General features: G+C 42.4%; 1 protein-coding gene across 3 annotated transcripts; it reads right to left on the reverse strand.

The window, feature by feature from the left end:
- Window positions 1-4,992: 4,992 nt before the first annotated feature.
- On the reverse strand, window positions 4,993-11,813 carry MFAP3 (microfibril associated protein 3). 3 transcript variants are annotated; one of them, XR_008317254.1, is made up of 4 exons: window positions 11,486-11,813; window positions 10,651-11,083; window positions 9,087-9,996; window positions 4,993-5,987 (listed from the first exon to the last, which is right to left on the reverse strand). XR_008317254.1 is itself a non-coding variant. In XM_053300625.1 (3 exons), exons 2-3 carry the CDS (start codon window positions 10,931-10,933, stop codon window positions 9,239-9,241), a joined length of 1,041 nt encoding a protein of 346 aa, XP_053156600.1. In that variant the 5' UTR covers window positions 10,934-11,083; window positions 11,486-11,813; the 3' UTR covers window positions 4,993-9,238. The 3 variants fall into 3 exon arrangements, 2 of the variants coding, with proteins under 2 accessions (XP_053156600.1, XP_053156601.1); XM_053300625.1 differs by having other exon boundaries at window positions 4,993-9,996; XM_053300626.1 differs by having other exon boundaries at window positions 4,993-9,996; window positions 11,348-11,487.
- Between the last annotated feature and the right edge of the window lie 14,664 nt (window positions 11,814-26,477).

A 26,477-nucleotide genomic window follows, 5' to 3' on the forward strand; every position in this document is an offset into this window, starting at 1 on the left:
GCTTACAATTTAAAATATCTGAGAATGGCTACAATGATGCCCCAAAACAGTATTCTTTACACTGTATATCTTATAATGTCTGTAGCACTGGGATAGACTGCTTTATGTAATTTATTTGCTAAAAATTGTAAACTTTAATGAATTAATTGACACTCAAAAGCTTCTTTGAATACCATATGGAGCTTCCTGGCAGATGGTTGGACATGTGTATAATCTGCATCGGCTAATTTAAATGTCTTTATGTAAGCAATTGGCTTTATAAGGCAGTTTAAACTTAAGATCCTTGAGAGTTTTGTTCAATATGATAGATAAAATTACTTTTGAGGACAAATAGCTTCCTAATAAGATTTTTTTCTCTTGAAAGCAATAAGCAGATTAATTAATTAGCTGCTTCCACACCTTGAAAATGAAAAGGATCACATAGCTAGTCATATTATCATAAAGGTAAAGTGTGCCGTCAAGTCGATTTCGACTCCTGGAGCCCGCAGATACCACTTTTTGCAAAGCTGAAAGCCTCTAAAAGGTTGTGATCATACTCACACGAACAATTCTCCTTCCTTTGAATGGCCACATTCAAAAGGAACTTAGATTTAGAATCCATCTAGAAATACTTGCCCTTTTTATGGTTCAAGCATTGTAGATATGCACCCGGGCACATTTTCATTACCAGAATAAATCTGATAATATCAAGTGTGCAAAAGAGCTAGTAATGTTTTTGTGTCCAATTGTGATTTTATACCACCTTTGAAATGCGATAATTGGGCATTCATGATCAAGGCAATAATGAAGTATTTTTTTGCTTCCCAGTTTCACCCAGAATCAACTCCAATTTTTAACACACCATATGGTTGGTTGATTGTTTCAGCATGTGGCCAAATCATGAAGTGGCACTTCAGAAGCATAGAGGTGAGCACTACATGTGTGCCATTGTTAGAAGAACACATGCACCATTAAAGTATCAGCCGGTATTAGGATTAGAGTGAAAAGTTGTTCATATCAGAGCACCTCTGTTTAATCAGGTGGACACTTTTTAAAGAAATCCAGCCTTATCCAGGACATTGTAGAGCCTAGCACAAGCATTCTTTCATGATTTTTGTCCCAACAACACCTTTAAAGAGAGGTAGTAGCAATTTGCTTTTAAGACCTAGAAGAACTGAAATCCAGGTCTAGACACCACATGGCTTCTTGTCCATAAAACTGCAACATCAGAAAGCTAACTCATAGAATATGCCGCAGAGGTCTCCTCCAGGTCTCCCAAATGCTTGTTCGGATGCCACTTTGCTAGGGATGTGGCTGAGCTGCCTCAGGCAGCCGCAGTCGGACTGGGGATCGGGTTGCTTAAAAAGCAGGTCCTTAGCTACTCCACCGCCACCCCAACACTTTCCAAGGTACAGCACTCACTTTTCAGCTGTGCACAGCCTGCTGGGAGTAGTGCTGCGGCCTTTTGAAAAGCAAGCACCGTGCCTGGAAAAGCAGTGGGGTGGCGGAAGAGCAGGTAAGGACCTGCTTATCTGCTTTTTAAAGGTCCTGATACCTGTCCCACTGAACCGGTTCAGGTGTGGGTGCCAAAGCCAGTTTGGTGCTTCCTTAAGGACGTGGACACATCCCTTTGCCTTTCCAACATAATTCACACTTCTTGACCCACTGATGTAGTGATCAGTGATATGTGATCAGAGATATCTCAGAGATATCACATATCTCTGCTATCACATATCAGTTCCCATTGGAACTGATATGATCGCCCACACTCCCTTATTGCTCTGTATCAGTACTCCCCAGCTAGAGGGCTGAAGGAATGGGCAACCCCTCTCTCTTCAACAAATGACAGTCAGTCCTCACTGCGTCTAGTGAATCATGCTCTCTTTTGATCAATAGCACTAAGACCAGGAATAATCCTAAGCAACGAATTACAGTACCTAGAGATTAGGAACAATTCTTCAGCTCTCTAGGGTTAAGGGCCTGAAAATGTAATGTTGGTTTCTAGAATCTGATATGGGTTTTCCAGTCTTCACCACTGGAGTATTTATGTGTAGGAAGGGTATGCCTCTGGCTTATTCATTTTTACATTTATGTCCCACTCTTCCTCCAAGGCATCCAGAAAGGTGTTCATGGTCATGTTTATCCTCACAACAATCTTGTGAGGAAGGTTACGCTTAGAGATAAGGGACTGGCCCAGAATCACTCAATGAGTTTCATGGCTGAATGAGAATTTGAGCTTCAGTCTCCCCAATGCTACTCCAGTGCTCTAAAAACCACAACATCAAAAGATTTGCTTTCAGGCCATGCTGCATCTACAGAGCCATATACACACATGGACAAATTTGTTGTTACCCATACAGCTCATTGAAAAAGTGTTTTATGCCTCCTGAAAAGCGATTAAATGAAAAGCAATTGTCCCATGTATACCTGCATGCCTTTGATATGTCATTGAGTAAAGCAAAGCAAGTGTGAAAAGAGATAGCTTATTCTACAAAGATAGTCTAACATGGCCTGGACACATTTGCTGGTACCCCTAGAAAAGATCATAAATAATTGGATTAGAGTGATTTTTCAAATTAGCTATTTTCTTTAATTAGTATCACACGTCTCCAATCGTGCAATTAGTCATTCAGCCTGTTTACATGGAGAAAAGTAGTCACCCTGCTGTTTGGTATCATCATGTGTCCCACAATGAACATGGACCAGAGAAAACAAAGGAGAGAGTTGTCTGAGGAGATCAGAAAGAAAATTATAGACAAGCATGGTAGAAGCAAAGGCTAAAAGACCATCTCCAAGCAGTTTGATGTTCTTGTGACAACAGTTGCAAATATTATTAAGAAGTTCAAGGTCCATGGGACTGTAGCCAACCTCCCTGGACGTGACCGCAAGAGGAAAAATGACCTCAGAATGGGCAGAAGGATAGTGAGAACGGCAGACAAAAAGCCAAGGACAGCTTCCAAAGAGATACAAGCTGAACTCCAAGGTCAAGGTCCATCAGTGTCTGATCGCACCATCCATCGCTTTTTGAGTGACAGTTGGCTCAAAGGAAGAAGACCCAGGAGGACTCCACTGTTGAAAGAAAAACATTAAAAAGCCAGACTGGAATTTGCTAAAATGCATATTGACAAGCCACAAGGCTTCTGGGAGAATGTCCTTTGGACAGAGGAGACAAAACTGGCACTTTTTGGCAAGTCACATCAGCTCTATGTCTGCAGATGAAAAAATGAAGCTTTCAAAGAAAAGATTATCATACCTACTGTGAAACATGGAGGAGGCTCAGTTATGTTTTGGGACTGCTTTGCTGCATCTGGCATGGAGTGACTTGAGTCTGTGCAGGGAACAATGAAATCTCAAGACTATCAAGACATTCTGGAGTGAAACGTACTACCCAATGTCAGAAAGCACTGTCTCACTGGCAGGTCATGGATCCTCCAACAGGATAATGACCCAAAACATACAGCTAAAAGCACCCAAGAATGGCTAAGAACAAAACATTGGACTATTCTGAAGTGGCCTTCTATGAGCCCTGATTTGAATCCTATTGAACATCTATGGAAAGAACTGGAACATGCAGTCTGGAGAAGGCACCCTTCAAGCCTGGCACAGTTTGCTCAGGAAGAGTGGACCAAACTACCTGTTGACAGGTGCAGAAGTCTCACTGAGAGCTACAGGAATTGCTTGTTTGCAGTGATTGCCTCTAAAGGTTGTGCAACAAGATATTAGGTTAAGGGTCCCATCATTTTTGTCCATGCCATTTTCATTTGTGTTATTATTTGAAATATTCTGTAGTATTAAAACTCTAAAGCAAAGTCTGATTTTTGTTAAGTGCAGAACAAACAATGATGAATGCCAATTATTTTTGTCAGTTTCAAGTGATTTCAGAGACAATTGTGGGTTCTTTTTTCATAGAGGGGTACCAACACATTTGCCCACGTGTGTACTGGTAAAGGTATTATTTTTGTAATAAAGAGCCTTGGCAAATTAGGTACATAATAGTAAGTTAAATGTTCCTCTTCCCCTCCCTTATTTTTGTAGGGTTCAGTTAGGACTGAACATCTTACTCATCGAAGAAATAGTTGGGCTGTCAATATTTGAGCTGTTTTAAAGGCATCACTTTAGTTTAAATTTAAAAAGAATAGCATACATTTTTGTTAAGCACAAGGTTAGGTAACAATCATTACAAATTCTAAACACTTGTAATGATTTTCTATTTATCCAAACTTTAGGTCTGATTTTACAGCTCAGTATTTATTTCCTAGGTTTTCAGTTACTAATTTGTCCTTGGAGATCTCTGTAAAATTTGAAATTTAATTATAAATAAATCCAGCAATGGAGTGCTGGCACACATCCTCCATGCAGTCAAAATCTGAAGAAAGTCCACAGATAAACGGGGTAAGCCAAAAAAACCCTCCCCCTACCACCAAATTGTTCCTTTTCCTCAAAACAACCAGTCTAAGTAAGAGTGCAGTATAAATATTATATACTGTATTATGAATACTGTGATCCAATTAAAAGATATTGGCTCAGCCAATTCTTTGAGTTTTTCCCTCCTTGGCAAATAATAATAATAATTCTAGTCCACTAGGGTTGTGATAGTTATGACCTAACCTTCTGTGGCCCACTCAGATCCAATTTTCTGTCACAGAGCAGGATTTTATGAAAAATAAATGAGAATGTGTGCTTAGCAAAGCAAGGCAAAGGGCATTTTATAGCTTAGATGTATATGCTGTAACACAGCCCCTGCAGCTCAATTATGCTACAGGCAGTTGTCTCTCAACGTGAGATGAATTATTACAGATACCCACAGGACTTTAGAACATTAGAATGACCAATCAAAGATGTTATGATATGGACTGACATTCAAATCATCAAATATTCCAGCAAACTTTCCCAGATTACACGAGATGGTTTATGGCAACGGCTAAAGCCAGCTGCTTAAGAACTCTCTATTGGACAGTTCAGTTCTCTGTCAGTTTCTGATAGGAGACAATGTAAACTCAAGAACAGACTGCAGGCTTTTAATGATGGTTTTTATTCAGGAAAAAAAGTTATATTTTATATGAAAGTATGAAATCCTACACTGTTACAGAAAACACTGACATTGCAATCTCAAGAACACAAATTACTCAATGTTATTTTAGACATTGCTTCAAACAACAGCATAGTTTTTTTTAATGCTATCTATAGAAATCAAATGGCTAAGAAAACAAGGCAACTTAATGACTGTCAAAAGACATTCGTTTAAGCCAAGAAAAGTAAACAGCTAGAATTCTACCACTAATTGGTCGATGGACATTCTGCAAGAGACAGCTCTATGGAAAGATACTAGCCCTCTGTCATTTACAGAGATAATGATGGCCATCTGTTATCTTACCTTAATTTTTAGCTAGTTGTAAACAAATGCAAACACATCAATCTCTTCCATATACATTATGTCAACACTTTGCAGAGGTATCTGTTAAACTATATCCATAACATATTCATCATGCATCTGGTTCTAATAAAAATTGCTTTTAAAACCTACTCTTTGAAAATCTACTTTATGTCTGACAGTCTTGCCTTTGTTACACTGACAAGAGGGGTTTTACTCCTTTCTAGGTCCAGAAATGCCAATTATTTACAAAAGAAAGAAGAAAATGCCCCTCCCCACACATGTATACATGGGGAGATATATATGTGACTATCTCCATGAATTAGGGCGGGGGGCGGGGGGACGCCGATGACTTCATAAGCTACAAAGGACACTGCCTGTATTTTTAGGTAGACACTCCTGGTAGACACTCTCTTTATTATACCATCTCTAAACAAACTGCTTCAGGAGGAGGACAAAAGCACACCTGAACTTACATTATTTTTCCCCCATAATGAGAAATCAAGAATAAAAAGCAAGATGTATTGAATTATTTTGCACAAAACACACCTAGTTCCAGTGCAAAGAAGCTAGCTGCAAATTGTCTTGCTGCTGGTATGATGGAGCCATCATTCACTGATTCCATATGTCTGCTAACCTGCAAACATGTTAACAAGAAACAGTGATTTGCTAGGTTTTAACTCCAAATTATATATACAAAACACATTCTGTAGATACACAGACCTTTTGCAGATATACACAGGACCACAAGGGTAATTATGATAATCTGATATGATTACTTGGCCTACAAGTTTACTCAGCAACTACTGTGTCACTGTTGCTATACCAAGAACAATGTCAATAGGGCACAGCTGGTTTTTCAAGACAGATTACTTAAACAAGGATATTAAAAAACATAAATAGTTTCCAGCAGAGCACATGAAATTCACTGCTGCAAAGTACATTTGAGGGCATCAATTAGCAGGGTTCAAATCCTTTAACTTCCTTGAATCCAGAATTAGAAGAGCCTTGGAATACACTCTTGGAACATACTAAGCTCTTGGAACATACTAAGCATTACCTTCTTTTAATGTAAAATAGTGTGTGATTAAACATTCAAATACTTAACTCATTGGTTCTGCTGATACAGTAACTGTGCAGAATCAGGATCACAGGGCTCTAAGGCTATACTTTTGAATTTCTTAACCCAACAGCTATATTGGCCATTAACAGAAGCATTAATTGATTCAATCAGAATAGCCTGCTGTTTTCATCCAGGACAGAACTACATATTTATCACCCAAGCATATTTTATCTACATATTTATATTTTATCTACATATTTATCACCCAAGTCTGTCAAAGTCTCATAAAGCTGTATTAGCTCAAGGGAAACTATTATACAGTAGTACTTCAGGATGCAGGTGGGTACTACAAGGACACTCAGTTCAGAGGGGTGGGAACTGGTCAGGTGAATGGTGGGTAGAGAATGTATGCATCAAGTTCACTTAGAGACGATGCCTGTTATTTAGAAGTTCCAAGCCAGCAAGGTCTTATGGTGGAACAGCAAATCCTGACATGATGCTGAGGCAGGACACATTTCAGTCTGCTGTAGCAAGCAGGATTCCATTTATGCTTCACAGTAAATAGTGTGTAAGGGAGAAGCCCTTGGAGCACTGGACCATGAACAGCTGTTCCTGCCTAATGCCTTCCTGACTGGTTGCAGTTTGACAAGGTATTTGGGTCAGGAGCTAGCAAATCTAGTGTGAAGAGCACCTTCGGAGGTTAGAAACAAATTATAGCACATATTCTTATCTAACCTAACCACTGTCTGGTTAATGCCTGCACCAACTCTGTTTGGCTTTATTTTTTTAATGGGGGGAAACAACACAAATACTGAGAGATGAACCTTATTGCTTACAGAGCTGGGTGTTATTGCCAATGATCTAGATTTCCAAGGTATTATTATTGTTGCTATATATGTAACATTAAATCCTCTTGAAAATCTTGCTCATTCCTCTTCAATGACTGCTAGTTCAAATGAGATGTTCAAGAAAGTGGCAGAGAAAGAATTGAGAGAAATTAAATGGGACTTAATGCCAAGCTGTTAATAGCTGTTATGGCAATATGTTTCTAGGAATTTAAAGAAATGAATTTGTGCAGCACAGACAAGCCCTATATATATTAAAGCCAAATGGAATATAAAATGCAATTAAAATGATACAGTTTTAAAAGTACAAGGGGAGGGGGGAAATACCAAGTAATAAAAGAAGTCTGCATTGGTTTTCCATGTCTTTGAGAGTAGAATGAGCAGCAGAGGCACATTCACATACCACAAAAATTGTAATACACTGGGGTAATTTTGCTATGGGGGAAAAAAGAGGGCATGGACCAAACAGGTGAAGAGATAGCCACATTCTTTCCATTAAGCAAAGAGACAAACACCAGGAGTTAATCTTGTCATCTTCCAGTTATTTAATCATTAGCTCACTCAGATTCTTAATCTGGTCCCAAGAATCCCTGCTTTGGGCAAACATGTGGCAAAATAAAATGGTTACTGTACTACTCCTCATGTGGTAGTTGATGGCAAATTTAGCTTCATGGGGCTAGAAAGGGACAGGACAGGACCCACATTTGTCATATGCCAACAACATAGTGAAGGAGGCTTACACATAAAACAGGATGAGGACATAGGGTGGACTGCACCATTTCAGACTGCAGGTGGGAAACATTTTTGAATGATGTGCTAAGAACTTCCTGCAAAAAGAAAATGGGACTTGCTAACAAAAGACTTGGCTAGAACCGTTCTGCTCAATATGCTAGTCTTCTGTTTGTACGGATTTATGTGGGGGAGCATTCAAAAATATAGCATCCCCCGCCGCCGCCACCACATAGATTACTCAAGGTGGTAGCCTCTTCCTATGTGGCACTCACCAAATCTTAGCTCCAGCTAATAGCCAGAACAGACATTACATGGCAGGTTAATGGGAACAGTTGCCCATAGGGAAAGTTGAGTGTGCATTTCTTTTTCTTTTTAAAAGTTTATGGGTGTGTTGCAGACCTTTTAACAAGATCACAATGATTTGAGCTTTCCATCCTCAAAGAAATTTAATGGCACCAGAGTACTTTGGCATTTCAGCAGTACAGCTCCAGAGGACAGACAATACTTGTAATGCTGACATCTTAAGCTGTCTCAACAAACAAACAAAAAATGGCTTGGCAATCAGCACATTAAAATTACCAGTTCTTGGCTGCAATGAGATATTCAGATGCCAACATCTGCATTCAGATTTCCAATTTCTAGATCCAGTATGGCATTGGAGTGCAACACTTGTAGTAATTGAGAAGTCAGAGTTGTGCTTTTTTCATAACTAACAGGCATTGTTTCAAAACCATGGAATCTGTAATAATCCTGTACTCTTCTTATAATACATCAACATATCTCACAAATATAGATATGCTGGCCTGGTGAACTATACCACCATGAACTGTGAATTCATTGTGGGGGTGCAGAGGAATTTAAGCCTCCCTAGAGACATAACAAAAACAGCTCATGTTAATGTATTCTTTTGTTTGTTTTGAGCTTTTTCTGATACAGTACTTGAGATTATCAAATAATGGAACAAAATAACCCCTTTGGCAAAATGCTCCCAGTAATAAATAAAGTTCTTGCTAAGGCAGATTTCAGGATAGCTTCATCTAAACTGGTTTTCAAATAAGTAGATAGCGGGGGGAAACATTACAGAACAAATATTCACCTTTTTTGTTAACTGTTTGGCACCTTTTAACATCTAGAGAAATTTAAAGACTCACAGACCAGTTTTTTGTGCATTTATGGCCATAGCTGCATTTTTGGCTCTTCTTGTTTTCTCTTCTTGCAAGTTTGAAAGACACATTTGCCTTTGCAGCTCTATTTGGTTTCAGCACATGTTTCATCTTCAGAAGGTATGGAGGGGACACTTTCACGGGAAACAGTATCAATGCTTTGTGCTTCTGACTGAAGGTGGACAGATACCTCAACAGCTATTTCTTTGCCATGGTCATTCACAGAACCATCATCTGAATCTCCTGCTGGTGAATTACTGCGCTTGATTTCTGGGTTTAAGGGAAAGAGTGCCTCTTGAGCACCAAGAGCCTGGGTCTGTTTGACTCCATCTCCAATTTCATCAGGGTCATCCATCCGCACTGCTTCAAATATTTCTTCCATGAATGCCCTACAGTTAAGGATTAGTGGAGGAAGAGGGATACTTCTGGCAAGCTCTTCAATGTACCGAGCAAATTCCATCGTCTTAAATTGGGTGACTTTGGCCAGTTCTAGCGTTTTGGCAGAGGTAATTATAGGGATGCGTTTGGCAATTTCAAAGGCCTTCTGCAGTTTCTCAGCTCCCTCTGTCCTGAAGAACTCATTGATGGCCTTCTCTGTCTTGCGGAGATGGCTACTCATCATGCACAGACGTGTTATATTTAAGATCAAGGTGATAGTAAAGGCAACCAGGCAGACAATCATGTAGTAGATGCCCATGTCCCCAGAAGTGGAAACCACCCTGAGGGTGACTGTGTAATATGAAGTGCCATTTTCATTAGCAGAAACACAAGTGTATCGCCCTCGGTCACCAAAAGTTACATTTGTGATATTAAGGATATTCTCAGAGATCAACCATCTTCCATCTGAAGACACAAACAAAAGAAAGCTTATTCCTTAACTAAAAGATATGGATGTGCCCTATGAACTAACTCAGCAAAGGAAACACAAGATTGAGAGAATGGCATATTGATGATCAGTCAATATGCAATATGTGACTGATCATCTGAGGGCCTGATAGTTATTCAAGGTCAAAAATCTTTGCCTAGTCAAGAAAAAATTCTATTACCAAAGAAGTCAACAATCCAGATAACGATGTTGATGTATAACTAAGGAAGTCACTCCAACTGTTACTTTGCACTATTACAGAAATAACAGGCAAAGCAATAGATAAACAAGTACTGATTATTAGCTGAAGGAGGTCGAGGGAGAATAGTTTCCCCTTCATTTCCCTTCAGAAGACACACTTTTAAAGTGGCAGTTCTCTCACACAGTGGAGAGAGATCAACTGACCCCATTAATTCCAGCACAGTGGGTCTCCCAGTAGCTGTTGCTGGTGACCCCTAGCAATACTTTAGAGTTAGACTGTGAGTCATTTTGGAACAGAGAACCATTTCCCCATTCCTTTTGCTATGTAAAGCTTTCAGAACTTTTTTTGGGGGGGGCTGGAAAGTGCTATATGCATATTTTTATAACTTTGATGGTAATTGTATACAGTTAGTTAAACAAGTATCTCTTACCTGCTCCAACTTGCTCCAGTAGATGTCCTTTTGAGTTGTACCAAAGAATGGAGTCATATTGACTACTGTTCAGCTTACATTCAATCAAAGCATAGTTCCCCTCCTTCACAATGATATCCTGAGGTATTGCTGATTTTGCCAAGGCTTGTAAAATGGGAAGAAGTGACACATTGAGAGAAAAGGACCTTGACTCAGGTGTAACTGTCAGGTTGGAGGCCACATTTTCAAGTGCAAGAACACTAGCACCAAGAATCAGAGTCAACAAGCAACAACTGAGCTTCATGGAAGCTTACAGTAAAGTGTTCTCATTAATTTAAGAGTCAGGGCAGGTTCTTTAAAGTGAAGCCATCTGTATTATGCCAGTCACCAGAGACCTTGATTGATTCAGCAACAGAGAGTTTTGGCAATTTAACCCCATAAATGGAAAATCCAACTGAAATTTAAAAACATGAGTAAAGGTTAACAACAATTCAAAGCTTTATAGTTCAAAGTCAAATTGATTCCAGAACAAAATGACATTAAAATGTCACTTGCCTGTGCATGAGATGAGGTTAAGATAAGCAAGTGTTAGCACAGTTATCAATTTACTTAGTACATACATTAGAAACAGCCAAATAAACACGCGTATCTCATGATTCCCACTCCCCTTTCCACCTCTACTTTATGCCATAAGTGGGAGGCGTGTAGAAGATCTCACCTGTGACAAGTGTGCTAGTCCCACTTTACACGTTAAATACGTTAAAATACTAGAGGGAAGTGATCCCGTATGAATCACTTACACTACTTCTTTTAAGAACAACCGGGAATTAAGGCTAAGCGAGAGAGATGTGTGTACCTGGGACACCTAAGGCGCCCACCGGCCCCTCTTCCGGGCTACACGGTCGCCGCCGGCGCTGCCTTGCTCATCCGCTCTTCCCTCCAGTCCACACAACAGCAGCGCACTTCCGGCACCTCCTCCTTGCCGCCGTGACACCACAGTCAGCGGCGGGGGCAGCTACTCCCGCGGACCCCGCTCGGCCTCCCGTGGCTTACTCTCCCCCTTACCCACGGGTCTCACACACACACACACAGCAAGGACAGAGAGGAAGGGACATCACCCAGCTGTGACGCCACGCAATGGGAGGCGGGGACAAAAAGAAGCAGAATCCGCTTGGAGTCAGGATGTCTCGCGAGTGCAATTCCCCCGTCACGTGTGCTTGTGTTACGGAGCGCCTGCGCGAGGCAGAGGGGACAGGGAGGGAGTTGGAGTGGTGGGCAGTGTTTGGGGGTTTCTACTTCCATTTGGCTGCAAAAAGCCGTTCTCCAAAAGGAACAAGTTGGGGTTTGTGCTCCTGCAATCTCTCTCTCTCTCTGTATTTTGTGTGGGCGAAAACCAGTTCATCAAAGGCAACAAACATCTATGACTCTTTGATCTTTGGCTGAAAAAGCCAAAGGGAACAAATTGGGGTCTGTTTGAAGCTGGGATGTCTTCGCACCTTTTTATGGTCGCGAAAAGCACTTCATCGTCAAAAGGAGCAAACGGGGGTGCTCCGCGTTTGTGAATGTAGGACCTCTGTGCTTTAAAACAAACCCACAACCAGTAATTCCTCAAAGAGAACAAACTGGGTTGTACCACACTGTGAGCCTGTCCTGTAATCTGCTTTTTTGTTTTTTTGCTACAAAAAGCAGTTCATCAAAGGGAACACTTTTAAATAAAGGTTCCCTTCAAAAAGGAGAGCTTTATAGTGTTCTGCTATTCTGTTTGACAGATCACAAAATGGGTCAGCAAGAGCTGTTTTAATTCCATCAGGGAGATAACTTGATGATTTCTCTTTTCCTGGTATGTTCCTGGAAACATCACACATATCAACTAAAAATCCCTCTGGTGTGAGTTTAGAGACCAGTCTATAATCCAGTCTTTCATTTCCTTACCCCAATGATGTGTGCAGGACACCCCTCCTTAATACACTTTTATTCTCTTTTGATAGCATCATCTTTTGAAGTTGTACTTCCTGCTTGCAGTATCCTTGGGTCAGCAGAGTGCTCCCACAGGATTTGGAAAATCGATAAAGGCCAGTCTATGCTTCATTAGCAGCAACTGACACAATTTATTTTCCAAATCATTCTCAAGATGCACAGGGTTGGGGAAACTTGCTAGATACCATTTTTAGCCTGCTTTCTGGTAGGCTTATGAGATCACCTGGCATCCTGTGTGTGTCTGTTTGTATGTCCGTCCCCCTCCCACCCCATCAACTTTGCAATGCCTGGACCAATATGAACCAAATTGGGTACAGTTGTTGGGACACCTTAACAGCATAGTTTGTGATGATGGCAGACACATAAACTTTTGAGGTGCAAGTGGGCTAACTTGTGAACTGTCTAACCAATCTGAACCAAACTTGCACAGCTGTAGGAACTCATAGGGATGCCTCAGTGGCGTAGTGATGATGTCATCCACCCCAAGATGGCAGATGCATGAACATTTGAGGTGCAAATGGGCTAACTTGTGTATTGTCTAGCCAATCTGAATAAAATTTGGTACAGTTTTAGTAAGTGACACACAGGGACACCTCAATGGCAGTTTGTGATGATGTCATCCACTCCAATTCAAGATGGTAGATGCATAAATTTTTGATGCACAAGTGGCCTAACTTGTGGATTGTATATCCAATTTGAACCAAATTTGGTACAGTTGTAGTGCATTACACATAGGGACACCTCAAGGGAGTAGTTTGTAATGATGTCATCCACCCTGATTCAAGATGAACATTTGAGGTGCAAGTGGGAACTGATTTGGTCCTCCAAGCCCCCGCCAGCCCACCGTGGTGCTATTGTTAGGGAAAGACTTCCGTGCAAGTGGCAGCTTGTGCTTCTTGCCCCTCTAAAATGCTGCGCCATGGCGATGGGATGTGTCCCCAGCATCTCTTGTGCAGCGTTGGCACATAAATGGCGCTGACGCCATTTACGGGGCCAGCATGCTGTTGCTGGCCACACAAATGGCATTGACGCATGCGCCAATGCCATTTACGTGCCAACACATGTGAGGGATAGGAACATAGGAAACTGCCATATACTGAGTCAGACCATTGGTCTATCTAGCTCAGTCTTGTCTTCACAGACTGGCAGCGGCTTCTCCAAGGTTGCAGGCAGGAATCTCTCTCAGCCCTATATTGGAGATGCCAGGGAGGGAACTTGGAACCTAGTTGCTCTTCCCAGAGCGGCTCCATCCCCTGAGGGGAATATCTTGCAGTGCTCACACATCAAGTCTCCCATTCATATGCAACCAGGGCAGACCCTGCTTAGCTATGGGGACAAGTCATGCTTGCTACCACAAGACCAGCTCTCCTCTCCTATGTTGGGGACACATCTCATCGGTGCAGTGCAGCATTTTAGAGGGGCAAGCAGCACAAGCTGCCGCGTGCACAGAATTCTTTCCCTAACAATAGTGCTGTGGCAGGCCGGCAGGGGCGCCCTTGGATGTGCACCGAAGCAATTTGGTGCATATCCCTAGAAAATAGGCAGATTAGTTCTTACTAGAACAACTTGTTTTTATAACAGCTGATCAGGAATCCATCCTGGCAAGGTGTTGGAAGCTTATTGGATCCTAATTCATCACATCCTTTAGATTTCTTTCATTGCCCCCTCATATGCCCTACCTTTTGCTCTCTTGGTGCTGTCCTCTCAGAATCCGAACAATCTCTTGAAGTTCATCTTACAAGAATTCTTGGGATGAGCTAACAACTTTTCTCTTCATACATTTTGTTGGCAAATGGTTCCAAAGATGACACACTGCTTCTGGTGTAGATTAGATACTCTACTCCCCAAGACCTCTGGCAGGACAGCCTTGTTTTATAAGTCTTGGGGGTGGGAGAGACCAAGCACATACAGTTACAAACATCATAATCTGCCTCAGCTCTAGACACTCTCCAAGATCTCTAGTACTGTAGTAGGCCTGGTTTCTAAGTCTCAGGGAGAGACCAGCAACCAAGCACAGTTAGAAAGATCTTGTTCATGCCAAATTCTATTGGCTCAGAATGAGTGAACAAAGACATATATTGCAAGAACTGTGCTGGATGCATTCAAAGAAATTCCCATTCTCTCAGGGAAATTGGCTGCCCCTGTCAACTGAGCACCTTTCAATAGTGAGAACATCAGTGATATCCTTCTAGTTATGGCCAAGATCCTTTGGGAGATTTTTTTGGTCCGTTATAGATTTCCCAGCCATATTCAGACATTATTTTTAACCTGCATTAAGATGTCTATACACACAGATATTTTTGTGTGAGTGAACCTGCATTCATTTTAAAAATGAACTTGTATAAAGATCCCTCAAATGCATAGTACAGATAGGAAGGTTACAGCCGTACCTACACTAAACATAACAAGTGAATAACTGTACTTTCTGTACACTATAGCTGTACCAATGTACACTGTATACAGATTGTTCAAGTGTTGAATTAAATGTGTAAATAGGGCTATTTACTCTGATTAAGAAAGGGATTTGTGAGAGCAGACTGATCAACAAATTACTAAGCCTTGCAGGAATTAAGAAATCACATACTACTTTCTCCATACCATTCACAACGGGATCTTCAACCTAAAATCAATACAACATTACTTCAATACTGTTGGAAATTCTCTGTGGTGAGAGAATTCCTTTCTCATTATAGCAGAGTGCACAGAGGCACAACACAGCGGTAGTTTAGTTAAGCATGCGTGTATCCTGAGAGTAAAGTAACTTGGAGCCAATTCATAGTTTCAAATCAATATAAAAGGCATTTATTAAGGAACTCCATTCTAGATAGGAAAGTGAGGAATTAGGATCTCTAATCTATCTATCTAGCTGGATGCAGATGGATTCTGCATCCTCTCTGCATATATGGTGCAGGGAGAGAGGCTTGCCATGTTGCAAGGTAGGTGGGCAGGTAGGAAGAGAGAGAAAGAAGGAAGTTGAATCCCCTAAGAGTAGCAATCTACATTTCAAAGGGATAGCATCAGAGCAGTGGAGAAGTGATGACAAATGTCTTGACCCTCTAGCCCTCTGACTTACTAGTCTGTCCTCCACTGTCTGAGGCAAAGAGACAGCGCAAAGTCCTTTAACTTCCAACAAATACAACATTACTTAATGTTAGAATCAAGCAGAACTAGTATTTGTTAAATTAGAACTTTAACAGCATTTGAAATCTATTAAATTAGAACTTTTGAAACCAGCTTCTTCCTATTACATCTTAGTGTTTGGTAGCACAGAGTGATCCAATAGTAAGCACAGGTTAACTAATGTTGCATTATGGTGTTTTTAATATTTGAATAGTATTCAAATATTCATATTCTTTGGTGCTTGAAAGTTCTTTTGCATCATTACATGGTGAGTAGCTCTGTCACAAGGGTCATGATCCAGAGGAACAAATGTGCATACCTCATGCCAGGACATCACAATTTTGATTGGCTTTGGTAGCCAAGCCAAAACTTGTGCTTATCACTAGCCCTTCCCTTCCCCTTGTAGGATGAGCTGCAGCCTTGTTAGTGATACCATGCTGAGGTGATAGAGGTCTATAAAATCATGCATGGTGTGGAGAAAATGGATAGAGATAAACTTTTCTCCCTCTCCCATAACACTAGAACCAGCCATGTTCAGACCCCCAGACCATGGAAATTGATTGCCAGGAGATTTAGGACCAACAAACGGAAGTACTTTTTCACACAACACAAAATCAACTTGTGGAATTCTCTGCCAAAAGATATGGTGACAGCCAGCAACCTGGATGGCTTTAAGAGGGATTTGGATAACTTCATGGAGAGGTCTATCAACAGCTACCAGTCTGGGGGCTATAGGCCACCTCCAGCCTCAGAGGCAGGATGCCTCTGAATAGTAGTTGCAGGGGAGTAACAGCAGGAGAGAGGGCATGCCCTCAACTCCTGCCTATAGGCTTTCAGCAGCATCAGGTTGGCCATTGTGTGAAACAGGATGCTGGACTAGATGGGCCCTGGGCCTGATCCAGCAGGGCTGTTCTTATGATGCAATAAAACTGTATGCTTGCACATGCTCAAAGTCATGCTTGTCTTCATGGAATATTTAACAATATATGACTGTGATCAGATCATAGGCAGTTATTCATGACTCATGTTAGAGCCATCTGGGTAGGTAGTCTACAATTTAATATTTTAAAAATAAAAAAATATTTTATTTAAAATAAATTTAAATAAATTCACCCAGAGACTTAAGTTTGGGGTGGTGTACAAATATAATAAATAAATAAAAATAGGCAGTCAAGTGGTTGATCAGTTGACATCTCAGTCCTATGTAAATAAAGGTAGTGTGCCGTTGAGTTGATTTTGACTCCTGGTGCCCACAGAACTGTGGTTTTCTTTGGTAGAATAAAGGAGGGGTTTACTATTACCTCCTCCCACGCAGTATGAGATGATGCCTTTCAGCATCTTCCTATATTGCTGCTGCCCAATATAGGTGTTTCCCATAGTTTGGGAAACATACCAGTGAGGATTCAAACTGGCAACCTTCTGCTCGTTAGTCAAGCATTTCCCTGCTGCACCATTTAAGGTGGCCCCTATGTAAATACTGTATAATTAAATGTACCTTGAGAGTTACATCCTGATCCTGTGCAAAGATAGGCACACCTAACTCTGTGCAGGACCAGACTGTTAGTATTTTGGAAGATATCTCCAAAGAATATACCCTGAGTTCAAAAAGCAGATTTAAGATATGGAGGCTTCTAAAAGAGCAAAATCCATTTCCATTACTTTCCTCATGGTAAAGATTGCGTACTTTTCTGGATCTCTGTCAGTGAAATTAAGGCATTTATCATCAAGCCATGACATCTTGATGATAAAAGAAGAAGAGTCCAGATGCTGAACACTTGATATACTTTCATGACATGTTATAAAAAATATTTAATAGGATCAATAATTAGCAAATAGCCCTAATTATTCATATTCATTCACTGTGAGGAAAAAGCATGACATATGCCTTTCTGTGCTCCAATAGTCCTCATGGTCTTGCACTGCATAAAATAGAAATTATGCTAACTTCACACTATGTAGGATCAAAAGAAAAGACTATATTCTACAGCTGAAGGTATATGGTATGGATTGTATGTCTCTGTACATATTGGATATTATTCAATAAAGATAAATATGCTGAGCAGTTAATGTAGTCACAGTAGTGGCTATGTGCAATGCATGGTTTTGTTTTCTTGGGTTTAGCACAGTGTATTATTGTATCCTTCATGAGTCTTATCAACAGCAGCAGCTGTTTTATATCAATATGATGGCTTTTTCATAAAAATAACATTTTGGCTTTTAAAAAAACTCAACAGTGAGAGATCTTTGCTTAATAGTAATGGGTTTACATAAAAGAAAATGGGATAAACAGTTTAATAAATCAAACACTGAAATATTTAATGGCAAAATCCAATGACCCATCACCACTGGTGTTGCATATTATGCAAATTCTTACAATAGACTATGCAATTACTGCAGATAACTAAGTTTTTTTTAAAAAAGGGAAATGTAGCGGAATGATTCTCAGTTACAAATAACAGATTTAGGTTTTATGTTAATTTCTTAACTAACATAATATAAGCTGTAAGGGAGACGCTTACAAGGTGAAAAAAAAGATTAGGAATGTTTTGTAAAACATCACAATCATAATTTATAACTTGTAAAAACACCTAAAGAATACATAGAACACACATACATAAAATACCCAGGTCCCTGCCCACAGGCTTGCAATCTAAATAAATAAATGAGACAAAAGGGAAGGGAATTTGTTGCCAGCATTGCCTTTCTACGGGCTCCCAGAAGCCTCTCTGTTCATGTCTCAAGACAACAGGCTTGTAGTTCTCACTCATAATATGCTCAGAGCCTAACAGGATTGTGGGCTTACCATTTGTTGATTCATGTGACCAGTCACTTAGCAGGCAATGGGACAATCACCCCCAGGTTCACCAGCTATCACACAAATTGAAAGGGGATTAACCTCATGCCTTTCCCTCTATTGGAAATGTCTAAGCAAACCTGAGTTAACCACGGTCTCACTTCCCAGAGACTGACCCTGTTACTCTCCCTCCTTGGTTGCCTCAAACAAGCTAACTAATAATCTCAGCAGTAAAGGTATGTGAATGCTGCTCCCCTCCCCAACAAAAGAGTTTGATGGCTCATAGGAACTCAGGAGATGCACTCATTAAAATACTGATTGATTTAATGGGTCCTTCAGACCTGACAGATAAGTCCTTGCAAGTCCATTCATTCAGTCCATTTACATACAGGTTGTTCTTGACCTTTTCACACCATTATGCTTATGCTGTTGGCACACCCAACAAATAGGGATGTGCACAGAACCGCGGAGGCACAGTCCAGCGCTGGCGGGAGTCTCCCTTTAAGGGTGGGGTTTTTGCACTTACTCCTCCTACCGCTTTTCCCCCACCGGTGCTCCGTTTTTCCGAAATGTTTTTGGGGCAGCAGCATTCCTCCCTGCCGCCCCTGCCCCCGTTGTCTGCCAGAAATACCAGAAGTACTGATTGCACGTGTGCCCACCGCCACACGCGCACCTGCTGCACACATTGCGCATTGCGTGTGCACGTTGCATTTGACATGCACATGCAACATGCGACATGTGTGGCCAGCGTGTGTGCGGTGGCGGGCGCAGGTGTGATCCGTACCTCCGGTATTTCCGGCAAACAATGAGGGCAGGGCGGCAGGGAGGAATGCTGCCACCCCAAAAACATTTCGGAAAAAGAACCAAATGCCATTCGGAAACATTTCGGAAAAAGAACCAAGAGCCAGAAGGGGGAAAGCAGCGGGAAGGGTAAGTGCAACCCCCCCATCCTTAAAGAACCACCCTCCCAGCACCGGACTGGGCCACATTCGAACCGGTTCGGAGGCCTCTGTAATGGCCTCCGGACCAGTTCATGCACATCCCTACCAACAAAGACAATGGATTCTTTTCAGATCCACAGGAATCCCCCTCCTCAGAAAAGAGGAGGAATCAGCATTTTGCCCCAGAGCAGTTTTAGTTTCATGAATCAGTGTGCCTTGTTTGGTCTCTACACCTTGGAGCCACCTGCTGTTTGGGTGGTTGACCTGACACCCACTATAATAACATCTGGACATGTCTTGCTCTTCACGCCATTCCTACTCTCAGCCTCCAGATCAGACTTCCTCACTGGCTCGATCTGCCCAGCACACCTTTTTGCTACGAGAAGCTGGCTACACGAGACCAGATTTACGTGTGCTGCCTAACCCCTGAATGGCATTTGGTTCTCCACTGCTGCCTGCCAACTCCTGGTCTGTTCCAAAGGAAAGAGGTCCTTTGGCTGCAGCTGAGCCCTAAGGAATGAGGTAGTATAATAACCACTCTGGGTCTCTCCCTATCTTCCCTAAATCCCAAAACCTGTTTCTCTGAAGTCTCCTTTCTCTAGCCAACCTGGAGTCTAGCTAACTCAGACACCAAGCTAAATTGCCTCTTTGTAAGTTATCTGGTTAATTTCTGTGATGTATTTTAGTAATAATATTGCCTTAACTCTTTTTCTGCTGTACCCATAAACCCTTCAATAATCAATTGTATTTGTGAATCTCAATTTACTCTCTGTAAGTTCATTTCCCCAGGACCAGAACTTGGCACAAATTTATTCTGACGTGGAACTGCTCCACCCTAGCTCCCAATTCCCCCACACCAGCCTGAACACATTTAGCCAATCACCCCCGAGTGGTTCCATTAACAGAATTGGTGAAAACAGTGCGTGCAGTACATTTGAACCCCTAAGCCAGGCCGAACCGAAGACCCAAAAATTGGCTATGCAAAGGTTTGGTATGGGAAATTCCAACTTTTTGCTTTGATTTTCCATGCTGTTTGTTTCTGTCTATTGTACTAACCCCTCCAAGACATGGTTGGAGGAGAATAAAAGTAAAGGTTAAAGTGTGCTATTAGGTCTATTTCAACTTGCAGGGGTCTATTTCAACCCCTGCTAACTTGGCAAAGAGGCACCTTTTGACACAGTGATTCTCTTTATTTAGCAGGGGGAGAGTAACTGGCCCTATCCACCCCCAGCACAGTACCTCCAGTGACTCTTGCTGGTGTCTTATCTTAAAAAAAAAAAAAAAAGAATGTGAGCCCTTTGGGAACAGGGAGCCATCTTATTTATTTATTATTTCTCTGTGTAAACTGCCCTGAGCCATTTTTGGAAGGGCGGTATAGAAATCGAATAAATAATAAAATAATAATAACTTCTGGCGCCCACAGAGCCCTGTGGTTTTCTTTGGTAGAATACAGGAGAAGTTTACCATTGCCTCCTCCCACGCAGTATGAGATGATGGCCTTTCAGCATATTCCTATATTGCTGCTGCCCAATATAGTATCAGCAGGGATTTGAACCAGCAACCTTCTGCTTGTTAGTCAAGCATTTCCTCGCTGTGCCACTTAAGGTTAGAGTGTTGGAGAATAAGTTAGCTTAAAGGTAAAGTGTGCCATCAAGTCAATTTTGACTCCAGATGCCCACAGAGCCCTGTGGTTTTCTTTGTTAGAATACAGGAGGGGTTTACCATTGCCTCCTGCCACGCAGTATGAGATGATGCCTTTCAGCATCTTCCTATATCGCTGCTGCCCAATATAGGTGTTTCCCATAGTCTGGGAAACATACCAGCAAGGATTCAAACTGGCAACTTTCTGCTTGTTAGTCAAGCACGCTTGAATCCTTGAGTTTCTAAGTTAAATTTCCAAGTTGAAGTTTAGTTAGACAAATGTTTGTGCCACTCCCAGGTTGCATTGTGCTTTAAGTTTGTGTTCTAAGTTTTATGTGTTTTGGTGCTGCCATAGCCAATAGATTTCCCTAGTTTGCAGGCTTCGTTAGAGAAGTGTCTGATCCTCCCTTCCTCCTAAACTTGCAAGTTCCATCAGTAGAATGCTGCTCCATCACACACAGTGACAACACACACACCCTCCCTTAGCTTGCAGGCTTCAGTAAATAACTAAGTGATGCGGCGCCGCTGTGGCACCAAAACCCTTTTGCTTGCAGACTTCAGTACAGGAGTTTTGCCTCCTATACCCCAAGCATATGTTGTGTTCCTGCTTTTAGCAGCTCAAGTTAGCACATTTTGCAGAGAAATGCTGCACCTTGCACATGTCGTGCCCCAGTAAGCCTGAAAACTTGGCAATTTAGCTTCATTTGAGAGGAAGGACTCTTATCTGGGTTTAAAATTTCCCTCGCCGCATAAGTTGGACAGAGTCCACGGAGGATCCTCTTGCTTGCCACTTGGTAACGAGAAGCCTCACCCTACCTTGCACAGAAGCCAGCAAGCATGCACCCAATTGGATCTCCCACCCACTGACTACCTCATGAAGTTTTTCACCTGAATGTATGGCTGAAGCAAGTAGGCTTCAGATCAGGGACGTAGCAAGGTTGGAGGGGGCCCAGAGACAAGATTTTAAAATGGGCCCCTCGCTGATAAACACACACAAACACACTTCATAATCTAGTTTTTTTAACTCTCTGCTCCTGCCGATCTCCAAGAGACTCAACATAATTCATAGGGGGTGCAACATGGGTGGGTAGGGAGTCATGTGATGTGCCTCTGGGGGGGCCCCTCGAGGCAGTGGGGCCCCAAGACGACTGCCTCCCCTTGCCTAATGGTAGTTACACCCCTGCTTCAGATCTTGCGCCTTGTTAGAAAGCAGTTTTGTGACACTTCCCCTTGGCTCTCCCTATATTGCTCAAGTGTGTACTGCTCTTAATGTCTTTGCAATGTGTGGTTATATAGAAGTGTTGTGAATTTTCTTGGTAGTTTAAATGATGCATGGATGTTTTTCTCTCAAAATAAGAAATAAATAAAGGAGTGTTCTTGTCCAGTTAGGCCACTTAATGGTGCAGTGGGGAAGTAACCTGCCTAGGGCGCAAGAGGTTGCCAGTTCAAATCCCCACTGGTATGTTTCCCAAACTTTGGGGAACTCCTATATCAGGCAGCAGCGATATAGGAAGATGCTGAAAGGCATAATCTCATACTGCATGGGAGACGGTTATGGTAAATCTCTCCTGTATTCTACAAAAAAACCCCACATGGATCACCAGGAGTCGATACCGACTTGATAGCACAACTTTACCTTACCTTTCTTGCCCAGTTGTGGAGCCTGTACCTACACTGGAACCCCTTTCCCCTTGTCCTATAGTAGAACCTTGCTTTGATGTACGAACTTGGGTTTTTCAGTCACTTATGTCCACCAAGGACAATTTCAGTCTTGTTGGCTTAATTATTATGCTGGTTGTCGCCACCCTTAGTCTTCACTTGGCTTTTTGGTCAGTTAGGAAATTGTTGCATATGTCTTGGTATGAAAGAAGTTTGTTGAAAGAATCAGAGAAATGGTGTGTGTCAAGGAGATACTCAGGTTGGACTTAAAAGAAGCCGTGATGCTCGGTAAAGGGCTCACTGCAGAGGTAGACAGACTATAGAGGATGGAGTGTTTGAGCTGCATCTCTGGCAGTTTTGCCGTTGCATTCCTGTAAAGCATCAGAGACACAAGCTGGTGGTGCTGCTAGTCAAGCAAGCAAACTCCCTTCCTGAGTTGGATGTATTATATGCAACAAATAGCCCACACTCCTGAAAATACCAAAGCCCTGTTGCCCACTGTTTCCCCCTCAAGATCCGTTTCCTTGAATTCTTTTCCAAAATTGTATCCTGACAGTTGGAACTTCTCCCCTATTGGAGTTCCCCCGCCACAGACAATTAAGTGTTATTGCAGCTCAAGCCTTTCCCCCAACATTGTATTTGTACTATTTGTTTGCTTTTGTAGCTACATTGGTTAGCCACCTGCTTTTGCTTTGCATTTTCAACTTTGTGCTTGCCAGATGAGGCCAAAAGGAACCTAACTGGGCAATCCTATACTCTAGCTAGGCCAATAGGTGAGGTCATCAGGAGATTTGGTGCAGAGTATTATCAGTAAGCTGATGACACCCAAATCTATTTCTCCTTGTCATCATAACCATCATCATCCAGGAAATGATGACACTCATTCCCTGAATGCCTGCCTACAGGCAGTAATGGGCTGGATGTTGGACAACAAATTGAAGCTGAATCCAAGCAAGACGGAGGTGCTCATTGTGGGGGATCAGAATTTGAGGGATGAGTTAGAGCTTCCTGTGCTGGATGAGGTTAAACTCCCCCAGAAGGAACAGGTGCACAGCTTGGGGGTGCTCTTGGATCCAGGCCTCACCCTAGTATCTCAGGTGGAGTCTATGGGCAGGAGTGTTTTCCATCAGCTTTGGCTGATTTGACAGTTGTGTCCATTCCTTAAAGAGAACAATATCAAAGCAGTGGCTCATCAGCTGGTAACCTCCAGGCTTGACTACTGCAATGTGCTCTACGTGGGGCTGCCTTTGTACATAGTTTGGAAACTTCAGTTAGTTCAAAATGCAGCAACCAGACTGATCTCTGGGGGAACCCAGAGAGACATTATACCTGTTTTAAAACAGTTGCACTGGCTGCTGATGTGTTTCCAGGCAAAATAGAAAGTGTTGGTTATTATCTTTAACGGCTTGTGTCCAGGTTACCTTAGAGAGCGCCTTTTTCTGTATGATCCCCACTGCACGCTGAAGTCATCTCGAGAGGTCCATCTCCGGCTATCACCGGTATGTCTGGTGGCGACTAGGAACTGGGCATTCTCTGCAGCTGCTCCTGGGCTGTGGGATGCATTTCTGGCAGAAATGTGTAGTTTGGGCTCATTGTTGACCTTTAAGAGAGCCCTGAAAACATATTTGTTTGGCCTGACCTTCCAAAGTATTTATTTAACAAATTTCTATACCACCCAAAATTCACTTCTCTGGGTGGTTTACAATAAAAATAGAATTAAAATAAAATTAAAATAATTTAAAATTTAAGACATGTTAAAAGTGTTAAAATCTATTAAAACTGCAATCTAATTAAAAGTCTGGGAGAAAAAGCCTGTAAATCTAATTAAAAGCCTGGGTTTTAAGTTGTTCTTAAATGTTTTTATCTGGTTTTAAACTGTTTTAAAATTTGTTTTCATATTGTTTTGAATGAATGGTTTTAAATGATTGTTGTACACTGCCTAAATAAATTAATTAATAAATGTCTTTGTTTGCCAGTCAGGGACATAGGATGCAGTGTTCCCTCTAACAGGGATTCCCAGATGTTGTTGACAATAACTCCCAGAATCCCCAGCTGCAATGGCTTTTGCTTTGGGATTTATGGGAGTTGTAGTCAACAACATCTGGGAATCCCTGTTAGAGGGAACACTGATAGGGAGATTTGGGGGGGACAGGGTGGTGGACAAAGTCTGACCAGTGGCTCCTCCCTCCTCAAGCCACGCCCTTGCATCTGACATCAGATGCAAGGGAGTGGGGCCAGTGCAGAGAACAGAGCTGTCACAGCCCTGGGATAGTTTCATTTCCTGTCAGCATTTGGTGGAATCACTGAAAAGGAGCTCCTTTTCCTGGAAAGAGCTCCCTTTCAGCGATTCCACCAACCACTGACAAGGGAAATGAGGAAATGAAACTATGTGGGGGCCATGACAGCCCAGTCCTCTGCACTAGCTCCACCCCCTACATCTGACGTCAGATGCAGGGGAAGGGGCCAATGCCGGTGGGGGGGGAGGAGAGTCCATCCTCTCCAATGCCCGGGAGGTGGGGTGAGGTGGAGGGGGCGTGCCTCACATTCCCAGACGCCTTGCGCTTTCTTGCCAACTGGGTGTGGGAGGGGGCAAGCTGGTGCCTTGGCTGAGGGGAAGCCTTGGGTGCCCTCCAGACCTGTGGACCCAATTATCCTCTCTTGCTTAATGGTAGCTATGCCATTAAGCGACCATCAGGATGCTATACTAGTCCAAAACAAAGAAGAGGATACAGCCAAAAAACATAGTACAGCCACATCCCCAGTGTCCATGGCAACCCTGCCAACAGCTGCCAATGACAGTCCAGAAAGGGGAAAGCCAATGCAGGGAGTCACTTTGGAAGCAGAAGAAAAAAGTCATGTGGCCCAGCTATCAAGGTGATACCCACAAAGTGGAGACAGGGAGTACAGAGATGCAGACAACCAGTCAGTGCAGCTGGGCCAAAGATAGGCACCTAGCCAATGCAGCCTGGCTATTGTAGGGACAGCCACGAGATGCCAGGAGGGAAGAGACACAGCCAATGCAGCCCAGCTATCAGACACCTCCGAGGTTGCCCCAGAAGCAGGAGTCTGGCTGCCAAGTACAAGAGCCTACATTCTACAGCCTGGAACAGCTCATATCCCACCATGCCAAGGCTGCACATGGGATTCAAGGGGGTGTGGAATGGAGATTGGGGAGGAGAAAGGAGAAGACAGGCACCACTCAGAAACCCAGTCCTTGATTATTGCCAAGCCCTGCCTATGCTCCACTGCTGCCAGTTTGTTCCCTTTCATGAAGAAATACTTTTTGCAACCATAAAAAGGTGCAAAGATATTCCCGACTCAGACCCCCGTTTGTTCCTTGACGAGATGCTTTTTGGTTTCTTTTAGCAAAAGGAAAAACACACACACACACACAGATCCCAGATCCCATATGTTCTCCCTTCGATAAACTGCTCTTTGAACCCTCCCCAAAGCACAAAGACTACAGAAGCAAACACCTCAGCTAGCTTGCTCCTTTTGAAGAACTTTTTGTAGCGCCCCCCACAACCAACCAAAAATAAGCCAAACCGGCCGAAGGTTTACTGCCCCCAGGATTTTATCTGATGAACTTGCTTTGTACAGCCAATACAAGCAGAAAACACAGGCATCACGAAGAACCCGCTTGCACGCCCTCATCTGCCTCCCGGCCGCAAGGCTCTCTGCTCTGCTGCACGTGGCTGGGGGAGTCTCACACTCGC

The sequence above is a fragment of the Hemicordylus capensis genome, chromosome 2 (assembly GCF_027244095.1).
Source record: "Hemicordylus capensis ecotype Gifberg chromosome 2, rHemCap1.1.pri, whole genome shotgun sequence".
NCBI lineage: Eukaryota > Metazoa > Chordata > Lepidosauria > Squamata > Cordylidae > Hemicordylus > Hemicordylus capensis.